Genomic DNA, 13358 nt, shown 5'->3' with positions numbered 1-13358 from the left:
GAAAGAGAAATGAAGAAATAAAGTAAACTGCCTTCCAGGGCAGAGGGGCTTCTGACAGCAACACTTGCTGAGGCCTGGGCACCTATTGGGGCTTGTTGATGACTCAACGTTTGAAAGGCATCATGATAGAACCACTTTGTGCCCATCGCACCGTGCCGATTCGTGGGGCTTGTGACTATTTTTAGAGTGCAGCTTTTATGTGCCCATTTGGAGGTTGGGCCGCATCGCCGTTGGTGCCGTTGTCGATTTAACCTAGTGAAAGGGAACCATGAGATGCGAGAGAGTCACGAGCCTGAGAGAATTTTCAGAAGAGAAAGGAGAGCCAGAGGTGGCTCTTTTTTCTCTTTTTCTGAGAAATTCCCTTTGCCTCGTGAGAAAAATAAAGAGTGCTTGGTAACTGCACACGCATCATCATCATCATCAGCCTGACTATTCGCCACGAGATCAACCTAGAGGTGGCGCCACCGTCACTCCGGTAGTGTGGATCAGCAGAAACGTACGCTGCGTAGGTCTGCCTCCGAGTTTACGGCGGGTTTGTTGGCGATGAAAAAGTGTCTTCTGCAGTATTTCTGCAATATTGCAGAAAAAGATCCAAGGATTTTGCCAATGCAGCAGAAGAAGAGCGGATTTTAGGAAAACACAGCACGCAACCACCAGGCTTCTAGATTTACTTTGCACGTTTCTTGCGCTGTACCGCGCTCACGCGCCTAATGCTTGGTCCTGCCTAATGACAGCTTTGTTTTTCTTATCGACTTTTAAACAGTTTGCATGCGTCTCATGCGAGTGAGACTGGCGAGTTTAGTGTCAAGCCCACGCAGATACAAGGTTCGTGCTCTGACCTGCAGTAATTTAGATTGAATCAAGGCAGCCTGGTTCACTATATCGTACTTGACTCGAGGATTAAGCAGGTTAAATGTAGCATTGGCAGCGCAATGCATAGAGAGTTGCTTAAGACTGAGTGCACATCAACTCTGGCCCATATGACCACGCACAAGTATTCCCCAAAAATGAGATCACGCCGACACTATACAGGAAACCTCGCCGCACAGGAAAGCTGATTGTTCACGTGTACAGCGCTGAGTGGACTGAATTTGCCGAGATGCTTTTTGCGGCCACTGTCATAGAATGTGAGAGTGTATTAATGCATGCGCCACTAACTGTAAATGATTTCCTGAAACCGAGGAAAGTATAAGGGGTTTCTGAAGTGTTTGATGTTAATATATGACGGTAAATTAGTCGTGTAATTATTTTGTTTTGCAATGTGAATAAATTTCACCCTGTGAGAGAACTTTTACACACTTGACAGAATTTACAATAATCAGCGATTAATTTTCAGTAACGTTAAAGTGCAAGCTACGAATTACTTGCTGCGAAGACATCGTTATAAACTGCGCATGGGCACTGTCATGTTTTGGAAGCAATTTTACAGGCTGAAAATTTCTTTATCACTAATTATTTAGCAGTGACTAAATCTCATGCGAAGTAAAATATTAGGGTTGCTTCCAAAAATGATGCCGGATATAAAACTATTCCGAAAGAAATGGAGGTCATCTTATCATGCGACTATAAAAATGTATTTATTCCAGAACTAAACACTGATATTTAAGCCCGCATGAAGCTGTTTTACTCCCCTTGTCAGAAATGACGAGTTTTGTCGGAAGACAGCACTTGGACGAAAAGGGATTATAATGTTTATAATAGGCTACCAGTAAAGTACATTGATCTAGGTGTATTATGTAACATTTAGGGTAATAATTAGGTGCAGGGAACATGTTTCCGAAACATTCGAGCATTTCTCTAAAGCAAAATGTGCTCACTAAAACTTTTACAGATGCACAGAAGCCTTCAACAACAAAAGAAAAGAAAAGAAATGCATATTGGCCCAGGTTTAACATGAAAGTGGCATCGGCTATGACGGATGATTTCAGAGGCTAGTTTTGGTGTCGTTTTTATTTTTTTTTTTCATTATTAACACCACATTTACCAGGTACATGTTATTGTTTATTGTGCAGTCAATTCCACAGCAGAGGAATGCCTTTCGAAACGGTTGTAATTGAATCCCCCGTTCTTAAAATCAGCAGTCGAGCGCCCTTACCATTGAGACACCGCGACAGAGGTTTAAAAGAAAAAAACAAACAAACAAAGTACTCACACAACTCTATCGTGCATACAGACGGCATAGCAGGAGTGGTCTGTTCAAATTGCATTCTGCTATATGAAGCAGTCTGCGGTGGCATTTGTTTTAGTAGCTGCGGTATTCCAAACAGAAACAGAAATATGCGATTTCTGAGCGTTTGCATTAACTTTTATTAACAGCAACGACCTGTCTTTTTTTTTCTTTTTGACACGGCGGTAACGACAGTACCACTTCGTTTGAGACATTGCATGTCAAAGGATCTCAAGCGCCGAAGACCGCGATGGATGATGTCCTTATCCAAGCATGACATGCTCGATACGGACAAATATATATATTTTTTAATGAAGCGTGGGGTTATAGACTGTTCATATTTATTTTGCAAGAGGCATATAGGTAAGCAAAAGCTCACAGGAACTGCGAAACAAACAAAAACACTCCTGTACACTCCGCATGCGCGCGCGTAAATCACTGCGGGCTGGCACGCGACGCGAAAACGCATCCACACTCAGTAGGTTTCGCCGCTGAGCCGCAAGGTGGTGACTCTGCTCGATCTCGAGGCCAATATCCACTGCAGGGCGAAGGTTTCTCCCATATTCCTCCAACTAACCCGGTCCTGTGCGAGCTGCATCCACTTGACCCCTGCGAACTTCTTAACCTCATCCGCCCACCTATATTTTTGCTGCCCCCTGCTACGCTTTCCTTCCCTTGGAATCCAGTTTTTTGCCCTAAGCGACCATCGGTTATCCTTTCTTCATGCTACATGACCTGCTCATGCCCATTTCTTTTTCTTGATTTCCACTAGAATGTCAGTAAGTTGAGTTTGAGTTATTTCTCTGACCCACTCTGCACGATTCCGATCTCTTAACGTTATCCCTGCCATTTTTCTTTCCATAGCCCTCTGCGTTGTCCTTAACTTAAGTAGAACCCTATTTGTTAGCCTCCACATTCCATCCCCATAGGCAAGTACAGGTAAGATGCAACTGTTGTATACTTTCCTCTTAAGCGATACTGGTAAGCTGCTAGTCATAATCTGGGAGTGCTTGCAAAATGCGCTCTATCTCAATCTTATTCTCCTTGTTATTTCCCTTTCATGGTCCAGATCTGCGGTTACTACCTGTCCTAATAAATAATAATTTGTTCACAGGAAGGGAAAGGTGCAGTATCTGTCACACTTGTTTCTGTGGACACCTGAATAGCTGAAGGCGGGAGAGAAAGAAGAGCCTTAGTGAAGGGCTACGGAGTAATTTCGACCACCTGGGGATCTTTAACGTGCGCTGACATCGCACAGCACACGGACGCCTCTTCGTTTCACCTCCATCGAAGCGTAGCCGCCGCGGTCGGGATCGAACCCGGGTACTCCGGCACAGTAGTCGGGTGTCTTACCACTGCGCCACCACGGCGGGGCACTACCTGTCCTAAGTAGACATATTTGCCTACTACTTCCCGTGCTTTGCTACCTAAAGTAAACTGCTGTTCCTTCCCTAGGCTATTGAACATTACCTTAGTCTTCTGCATATTGATTTTCAAGCCTACCTTTCTACTTTTCCTGTCCAGGTCATCAATCATTCTTTACAATTCATTCCCTCAGTTACTTAGCAAGGCAATGTCATCCAGCAAATCGCAGATTACTGAGGTATTCTCCATCTACCATTATCCCTAGCTGCTCCCATTACAAGTCTCTGAATACTTCTAAGCATCACACATACATACAAACATCTCTCAAATTCTTTGCCTCAATGTATCGCAAAAATGCTTGGATAGCTGCACTCAAATTTGCCATTAGTGAGTATCATAGTTGTTCTTAGGATTTTTTCGACAAAATAATTGCACCTGCTGGTATGCCTCGCTTTCTATTCTGCCCCAAGTTTTCTTGCTGGAATCCACCGGGAGGTACAGTGCAACTTTGTTTTCACAAGCCACGGTGGCATCACATATTGTCAAAGCACTTGAAAATGCAGCATTTTTCTCTCTTTTGCCTTTTTTGACTAGAGGTTTCCCTTGTGGAGCAGATTTCTCGACAGGAGTTTTGTCCGTTTTGACTCCATTTGTATCGATGATAATATCAGTACTATTTCATTTCGATGATTCATAGATTTTGTTTGTTTCAACAAGTCTATGCCAGCCCTTGTAAAAACGAATACAAACAAACAGTTTTGCACGTGGGGAAGAAAAGTCGAATATTGTTGTTAGACGTAGTTTTTGGATTAAAAAAATGCAGGGAATGTTGCACTAGTCTTGTTAGTTGGGACTCTCGGTGGTCATCTTCAAGAGATATTTTCCCATCCACTGGTGCTAGTGCGACTCCATGGCACTGTTTTGGAACAGTGTTCAGAAAATTTACATGAATATGTGATTTGTGAAATCATTAAGGCTCGACAGCGGGTTGCATTATTGCGGGTTGATTGTGTCGGCAACCCTCTCTGTGTCCCCACTATTTAAGGAACTGCCTTGCATTGGTGACATATCATGCCAGTCGTTTTTGGTGTGGCATGTAATGGTGGAAATGCTGTTAGCTATGATAATAACTATGTCATATTACTTTTTCTTCAGTACTCGCCATTTCATCCTGTGTTTTTCATCTTCCCCCTCACAGGGTGGCTGTGCGACACAACGGGCGCGTACGATGCCACCTTCTACTTCAGCGGCCTCTCCATCCTGGCGTCGGGCGTGCTCATGCTGCCCGTGGCCAGTAGCTGGCACTGTCGCAACCCGGCCGCCTTCAACCGTGACGCCGACAGCACGTCTTCCTCCTCCGCCGCCGATCGCCGCCTGGACGTCAAGACAGTCCTGCTGCCGCAGCAGAATGGCACCGCTCCCTCTGCCTCCTCCTCCTCCACTGCAAAGCATGGTGAGGAGGGCGACGACCACCCACATGAAACCGTTGCCTTGGTGAGCAACGGTGTCTGCGTCTGAGCTGCCTTCCAGCAGCTGCCCCCCTCCCCTCTCTCTTGGATCTGCTGTGGTGTTGCTTTCTAACATCACTCCGGCTTTTTTTGTTACTGTTCAGTGGAGTGCACTAGCATTGGTGGTTGTACGCAAGCATTGAACTAATGCACATTTTTCTTTTTTTTTTCAACCTATTGCTTTTTTCTGCAGGCAGTTGATGGTATTGTACGCAATATTTATGTAGTTCCACAAGAATAGGCTGCTTTTTTATATACATCGAAGCTCTTGTCTCATTATTGTTTGGTGACTTCAAGGAAACCTGCAGGGGTTCAGATTAGCAGTTATATCGTATTGCTGCTTTCAGTGAAAACAGCGTTCAGTTTCTTTCTTTTTTTTTTTCTTTAGATGCAATACCTATTTACTTCATTCAAGAACATATCTTCCTGCTTTTGATGCCAGTTAGTTGAGTAGTTACCTTTCGCTGCCCTGTTTGGCTAGTGTTGAGCACAGATATGCCATGCCCACTATCTCAGGGCAGAGCTTGCAAACATATTCGGGCCAGAGACTCGGTTTTTCCTCTGCTAGACAATCATGCGAAGTCACAATGTCTTGGTGAAGCGCATAGATACAGAGGCTGTCTCTGGTTGGCCCAGTTTTTAAGCCCGTCTGCTACCTTGACGGCATGGTTTCCGACCTGCTTGTGACTTGACTCGTTTGCGCCAGAATAGCATTGACAGCTCACAGCTTCCCACTTCTTTGCACTGGGTTACATGGATGCATGTGCAGAGTCCATCTACAGCCAAATCTCGACGATACGATCACGACTGAAGTGCATTTGGGATAATATAGATTTATATCGCGTATGTGCACAATTTCGGCCGTTTTGACATGACATGAACACGTGTTGTGTGACCACACCCCTTGAGCACCACTGAGCTCTGCCCTGCTCACACATCACCGAGGTGCATTTGCCAGTCACACGGTACGAACCGTGCTGCGATTTGCAGAAGGGCGAAAAATGAAACTATTACATAGTAACAACCGAGCGGAGAACATTGTGCCTCGTAGGCAGTGTTTAAACAAAGAAAACTGCAGTGTTTTTGTGTTACATCACAGTTCTCATGTCTGTGGGACTCTTGCATGTTTAGCACCGCGCGTGTCCGACACTTGTGTGATTTGCAGTATTTGGCGGCAAATTCAAGTGAAGCTCGGTCTGCTGGGAACCATCCAGTCCCTTCTCAGCCCCCTCATTTTGCTCGTTACGGTACTGAGCCATCGAATAGTCTTACCTTTGGCGTGCTCGATGCCTAATCGCAGCCTAACATCACAACGGCCAGGCGAGGTCTCACAAATAGAACACTCGTACGTCGCTCCAGTCTATTCAGAATCACACCTCTGTCCCGATTTATCTGGGCTGCTCAGCTTCTAGTACTTGGACTCCCTAAGCACAGCTATCTCGAAAAGCGCTCACCTAACGTCCACAGCTCGTGCGCGGGGTCTGGGCCCCATCTTGTGGCAGGTTTGCGATCTCTCACCCACTGTGTACAAACTTGCGCGTCGTTTTGTTTTCAGTTGCCTTCGTGCACTGCGGCTGCCCTTGAGGAGGGGGATGTAGTGTGCGGAGGTTGTAGCGTTTGCCTCGTAGGCAGCAGTCCTATAATATGCAATATCAAGCACAACTCTCGAGCAGAAGTAACGCGTTGCCCCCTCCATTGCGGCATGGGGGCCCATGTCTTTAAAATAGTGTTCTTGCTCATGCCTAGAGGGTCAGCGTGGGAGAAGTCAGTTTCCCAAGCCTGCCAGGGCCATGCCTCATTGCCGGTGCTCTCTGCTTGGTGTTTGAGGCAAAGAGAGGAGTGGAAGAAAATGCATGCTGTAAACACTAGATTTGGACAAAAAGTCGTCCAGTTGGGGGACAATCGTATTAAAACGTAAAAGGTTCTTGCCGAACGAAAGCCTGGAAGAGAAACACCCACAAAAAGCAAGATGGTACGGGAGCCGAGGTGTCGTGCCTTTTTTATTGTTTTTGTCTTTTGCATACTTTTATTTGGCACCTACCTTTCACGCTTTAAATGTGGCGAAATTGCCTACACAGTCCTGTGCAACCTCTGTATGGGGATCTGCGTTGAAGGTCAAAGGTCACAGGAGCAACAAAACGTAGCAAGATTGACCAGTTGGCGGTACATGGTCAAGCACCAGCTCAATCTGACATCTTATGTGCACGGATTGGCTGACCGTGAAGATTAGTGAGGTGTTCTATATCTGGAAAAAAGAAAAAATTGCAAGCCCTCTCTCTAGAGTTAATGCTACGTGATAAAGAATTCACCTACCCCGATTCAATGTACTAGTGTGTACTTCTGGTTGCCTTATCCGCACTTTTGTTTTTTACTTTTATGCATTGGTTTGTGTTATATGATGCGTGTTCTTTCTGATTAAAAAGAATCTAGTTGTGAGTCGGTACTCTTTCTGTGACGACATGGCTTTGTCCCTTCTTTTAAAGTTGCCGTCAGTGGTCAGTAGGGGATCATGCAGTCTTGTTTTCCCATTTTCGATGCCTCTTTGCGTTTCGTTCATGTCCTGAGCATGTTAAGCATGTTGCCAGGCACATGGTGGAAACTGCACGAAAGGGTTAGATTGACATAGACATCCATGACTGCAACTTTTGGCAATATTAATGTGGCAGATTCACTAGAAGTGTTCCAGCGTGTGCTCCACATACTACGCATACTGCACATGATACAACTGGCACATTGTCATTTGAATCTTGATGAAACAGAAACCGGGTGTTACTTTTCACCGATCTTCACACTAGGGTTCTCTTACTCACCGATCTCATAACTATCTTAGTGGCATGCATAGTACCAATTCCATCGCATTTGCATTGATAACATGATGAGCCTGCTAGGAGATTTCAGCGTAGCTGTTTTTGAACTTTTCGCTAGCTTCTTTTTGAAATAATATTTTCGGTCTTGGCGGAAGCTAGATGGTAGTGAGTTAGCTTCTAGGAGTTCTTTCCACCTTTGCACTTTGGATTCGGAGCATCTAAAGTTTGAAGAAAAATGCTGAAGGCAGGCTGCCATGGATTGTACAACTTGTGTGTCGAAGTAATTCCTTGGTGAAAACCACCGGTGTGCGTTCTCGGACTTGTGCAGATTTAGACTTCATCCAATGGTTTTCAACTTGCTGGGAGCTTCCTGCAAGGATTGCTTTTTTTTGTTCCTCTGTTTATTTGCTGGTTCTAGGAGCATCCCACGTGGTATGCAGGCCTTTCATCTCATCTAGCATCGGCCTTATAGGTTTCGTTGAAGGATTGTTCAGGTTGGAACTGAGTAGTGTGGAATAATGATTGCCACTATTTGTGCCACCTTTCCTGAAGCCTGAAGCAAGGAGGCATGTTGTGCGTATACTGGCTTCCACTGCCGAGACGGCCGTCTCCATGCTCTTTGGTGGGGACATGTCGTGTATGTGAATGAACTTTATCGAAAGGATCTCATTGGAATGTGGTGAGATGCACGTCTTCGGACCTCAGGTGTCAGTATTGTCTTGAGTGACAATGTCAAATTAAAACTTGACATTTTTGCACTAGTGAAGAATGCAATGGAGAAATGAAAGACAGAACAACGTAGTGCCCTGACCATCACCGGAAGGAGCTATTCGGGAAGCACACACATACAGACAGCGCAAGTAATGGAGCTGTTTGTCTTTGCCTTTTTTTTTTGTTTCCTTTCTTTTCTTGTGGTTTTTCTACCATTCCCATGTATATGTGGTTTCTGAATATGTCATTCGGTTGATAACCAGAGCATTGCGCTGTTGCTACAACGCTAAGCTGAGAACTGTGCTGCGTGGTGCTTTTTAGGCTTGTAATGAGTGAGCTTGGAGCGAGCACTGTTTGTATGTGGAGGGCCCCTTCCGGGTGCCTGATGTGACAGCGTCGTCTTGGAGTCAAGAACTTTGCGTACCAAAAACGGACAATCGTAGCACCTTCCTCGGATGGTGGGTGCACTTGGAGAGTTTGGAGCACTTTGGCCCCCACTGCCTTGTGGGTAGCGAGTAAACTAGGCTTCCTTCATTCACTTCCGCTGGGTGCTGCTAGTTTGGAGGGGGGCAGGGGAGGGGGGGAAGGGCCGCTCGTTTGCTTCGGTTCATGTAAAGAGGGAAATCTAGGCAACTCTTTTTCACGATAGCTTCATTCATCCTAGCTTTGGTTTTTGCACATCATCTTCACTATAGAATCCAGGTTTTTTTGAGTAGAAAGGAAAAGAAATGATTAGTTGTAAGAGATAGACGCTTTTGTACCCCCTCCTCTCCCCCTTGCTCGGCCAGCATAGCACTGTGTCGCAGTATGGGATAGAGCATCTGCTCTGTGTTTTTCTTCCTGTGACGTTCGTTGTCCCTGTCTGTTTTTCATTTTGAAACTATTCTCAGCGTGCGAAGCCAGCACTACTGTTGTTTGCACAAGTTGCGAGCTAAGCCAGCTTTCTCTTGCTGCTGGAGAGAGAAGGCAGGGAAAATTGGGATTCCTGGCAACACTGAATATAAAAAGGTGCCTGGAGAGAATCTAGCAACCAACAAACAGCTCGACAACATAGTCACTCTTTCGAAATGCAGGCTAGCGAACTGAAGCCTCTCCCTGGATCTTGTTCTTTTTGAGTTTTTCTGCCGCTGAAGTTGTTCACAGGGATTTGTAGATTGTGGGGTGTGTAATGGGTTCTGACAATTTCAAAGAGTTAAAAAACATCATGAAGAGTGTAACTGTTCTGCACAGTTAAAAGCTGCAGTTTACGCTGTACTTGCCTGTTTTAAGTTTGTGCTTTTCCAATATTTCAAGAAAAAAAAAATCATACCATGAAATGTACATAGTGGCCATGTTGGCACCGAGGCACGCTATTTAGATAGTGCCAAGGACTCCAGTACATTAGCTGCGGCGTGTGCTTCTTGCGTATATAGGCTGTTCTGGATCTAGTCACAAAGTTGTTTTGGTAGGCATCTTCAAACCTGCTGGGTCTAGTCATAGTCTACCGGTTTTTCAACTGCCTCGATTGTGTTGTTTGCTTTTCTGAGAAAACATCTTGCCTCCGTGTCCATGTGTTGAACTTTTCCTTTGTCATGCCCTGCATTTTTGTAGCGTTGTCCATGTACTTTCTACCCTTTTTATGGGCTCCACAAGCATATCGATACGCTTATAACTCATCTTAGTTTTGCTCCTTGAAGAAAACAAGTTTCGCTTTTCTAATGGAATGAAGGAAGAAAAATTGCGAATAAACTATGACCAACAAGTCAGTTGTAGTTGGCAAATTATGCTTTTATTAACCTCCGGTTGGCTGCCCCAACCAATCTCATTGAAGCCTTCCTTCTGTTATATATTGCTGTGCTGCCGACCTGCCCGCAAATATGGAGCGATGTCACATTTCTATGCCCGTTTTCATTTAAGGTGTAGCTGATCTGCAAGCGAGGCTTCAAAACTTGCTCTGTGCATCGCCTCAGTCTTATCTTGGCTTTCTGCTGGCAGATGTTTTGGTGCGTGCTTTATACTGGGAAAGAAAAATTGCGAAGGATGTCCCTGGGATGTGTGAAGGATATCCTTGGGATGTGTGGTATCACTCACGACTGCACTGCAAGCATCGCAATATAATTGATTGTAGATACCTAGAGTGTAGCTCTTTTGTGTAGTGTCAATGTCCTTGGAACTCCCATTGCATTCCACATGTTCTACTGTACTTTGTTGGAATTCTTGTTTTACTGTGAGCAACTGCCATCCTCACCCCCACCCATTTGGTCAATAGGATTTCAGTTTTCCCTGTACCCATTGTGCAGCGTTTGATACAATGCCTTACCGAGAGCGCCTTTCATTGCGTTGTGCTCGTTCCCATCTTTGTCGGATGTTTTTGTTTTGCACTTGCCTTCAATGACAGGACTGAGTACAATGAGACACCTGTGCAGTGCTGCGAACGGTGTTTCCAACAGCCAATCACTCTGAACGTTTCATTTATGATGTGCATTGACGAGCAACCAGTGATGGTGCCTTTGTCACGCAGGTGGGGGACGTTGGATACTGTAAGGTATGGCGACCAAGTCTGCATGTCATCAGGTGCTTGTTCTGTTCAAGTAAAAGCATGTGCAACTGATAGCTGGTTTGCCATTTTTGCACCTTTTCAAGTTGTCATGAAAGTTTAATTTCTGTATGCTCTGGTTGCCTCGGCCCCTCCCCCCTTTCTTTGTGTACAAAAAGCAGTTTGGGGCGTGAACTGAAAACGCCTCACGCCGCCCGGGTCCAAGGGCTCCAGGCCGTCGTGTAGGCAGGTAGGTTGACGCCTACCCTGCATCTGTTGGAAATTTAAAGTTTTTACCACCACCACCAGCAATGTGCGTTAGCGCTCTTTGCATTATTAATCTGTTAGCAGCTGCCTTGCTATGCAACATAAGTGTGCACTGTGCTTTTCAGCAATGACCCAATTGCAGTCATTTTTACTGACCTGTCTTGATCGGTATCTGTGTACATGCATTACGCGATTATTTATTTAGCGAGCCGTCACAATTGTGGCACATTTATTTGTTTTTAAACTCGAGTGATGCTAGCATGTGCAGGGCACGTGCAAAATGTGTAATCTTGTTTTTACCATTCTCCAGATTCACTTGTCTTTTGCGTGTGTGTTTTGTGATGGTGTAGTTATCAATTATCGGTGCATTTGAAGTTTCCTTACCAGACTGTGATATAAAGATTGGAAAACAAGTTTTGTGTTTCAGTGTCTTGTGTAAATTGGGACTTTGTTTCTCCGTTTCTGTGCCTGTGAAATTGATGTGTGATAACCAACTCCCGCGTGCGTTTTAGAAACTGTAGTCATGTTTCAGTTTTGTCCCGCGTAGCAGCTGTCAAAAACAAATGAGCATCTGTTCTTTGATATTCCGACGTGTTCCTCTACCGCTTGACGAGACCGTGTATGCACCTACTTGGTTGCTTCATTCACGTGATGCACCCCTCTGCATGCTCTCTTTCGTGAACACTTCGAAATTTCGCAAAAAGCAATTTGGACTCTGCTCATTCGGTGCAGAAAGATTTCTGGGTACTTAGCTTTCATCTCTAGAAGATGCAACAAATAGCCCAAGGATCAGAGGGTGCTTTGGCATGCCTGGAACCCGAGGTATAATAAACCGGACATTTTTCTTGGTACAGTCTGCCTGTCTCTTGCTTCGAATTCCTGGCCCACTTGATCATGCGCTATGTCCTCTTAACCATTTTTTGTTCTGTCAAATTTCTAACAAAAATTGCTTTTTTTTCTAATGTTGACTTTGACTGTTACAGGAAAAAAGAAGTATCCGTTACTCAAAAAGTATTCGAACCAGAAACTAGGTCAAATTAGCTTTTAAATTGTGCTGGCGGAGACTCGCGAGTTTCCTGGACTGCCAGAAAATCAACCCAGTTGATACTGGCGACCATAAACTCCAACTGCTCATTGAAAGGTCAAATTGCAAAGTTAAAGCTTGGCTACTTTGGTCATCTGATGCGAAGAGAGGAGTCACTGGAGGAAACTTTGATGCTGGGAAAGATTGAGGGATTTAGGAGGAGTTAGATGGCATCCTCAAAGCATTGCAGATGAATCTATGCGATGTTTAAAAGGTAATGTGGGACTGAAAAGCTTGGCGACATAGTTTATAGGGTCACGAAAAGTTGGACACGACTGAATTGAACTGATACCTCCATCTCTTCCCTTTCGGCGCGGTTCAAGTGTCCACAGAGCAAGTGTGACAGATAGTGCACCTTTCCCTTCCTTTGAACCGATTATTATTATTATAGGTTTTCTAAGCTGTAATCTTATTGGATCTGCTCATATCAGTGTCATCATTGTCACCTTGGCTTCCTGGAACAATGTAAACCTTGGCATATCAGTCTTCTTTGGATGGCAAAGAAAAGCTTTTCCGTTACGACGGGCTAACAGTACACGCATTGCCTTCATCAAATGCAATTTTTATAAACCAGGTTGCCATGTGTATATATATGTGTTCTAGCGGTAGAACAAAAAACAAAGGCCAGTCTAGCCACTGTGCCACTTGCACATGACCTAAGCCACAGACGAGCGGCGCTTGATCGTAAACACTCGTCCAAAACACTTAGTGGTTAATAATGAAGTGGTTATTACAACCAGCCTGAACGTATGGGCTGGATCAAGCAAGGTACCACTACAGAGGTCATGTCAGAGTATGGCTCTGCTAGCTCAAACGTGGGCCAGTTTTGTTAAAAGCAGTGCAGCAAGTGCTGCTGCATTAGGCAGAGTTTTTGTTATTCTTTCCCCATTGGTCACAAACATTGTGACCAGGGTTAGGGTGCAGGCTACATTAA

At 44.9% G+C, this 13358-nt stretch overlaps 1 protein-coding gene across 1 annotated transcript in view; it reads left to right on the top strand.

Annotated features, from left to right (window-relative positions):
* The window catches only part of LOC146188510 (monocarboxylate transporter 12-like), a 45476-nt gene extending 33287 nt beyond the window's left edge, over positions 1-12189 (top strand). The window contains exon 5 of the mRNA XM_084603815.1: positions 4731-12189. Within this exon, the coding sequence (XP_084459941.1) occupies positions 4731-5050 (320 nt within the window). The 3' untranslated portion in view covers positions 5051-12189. The remainder of the gene's footprint in view (positions 1-4730) is intronic.
* Positions 12190-13358: the final 1169 nt, after the last annotated feature.

This window comes from Amblyomma maculatum, chromosome 5 (genome assembly GCF_055883805.1).
Source record: "Amblyomma maculatum isolate TAMU_Amacu chromosome 5, ASM5588380v1, whole genome shotgun sequence".
NCBI lineage: Eukaryota > Metazoa > Arthropoda > Arachnida > Ixodida > Ixodidae > Amblyomma > Amblyomma maculatum.
This window is presented reverse-complemented; position numbering and strand designations above follow the sequence as displayed.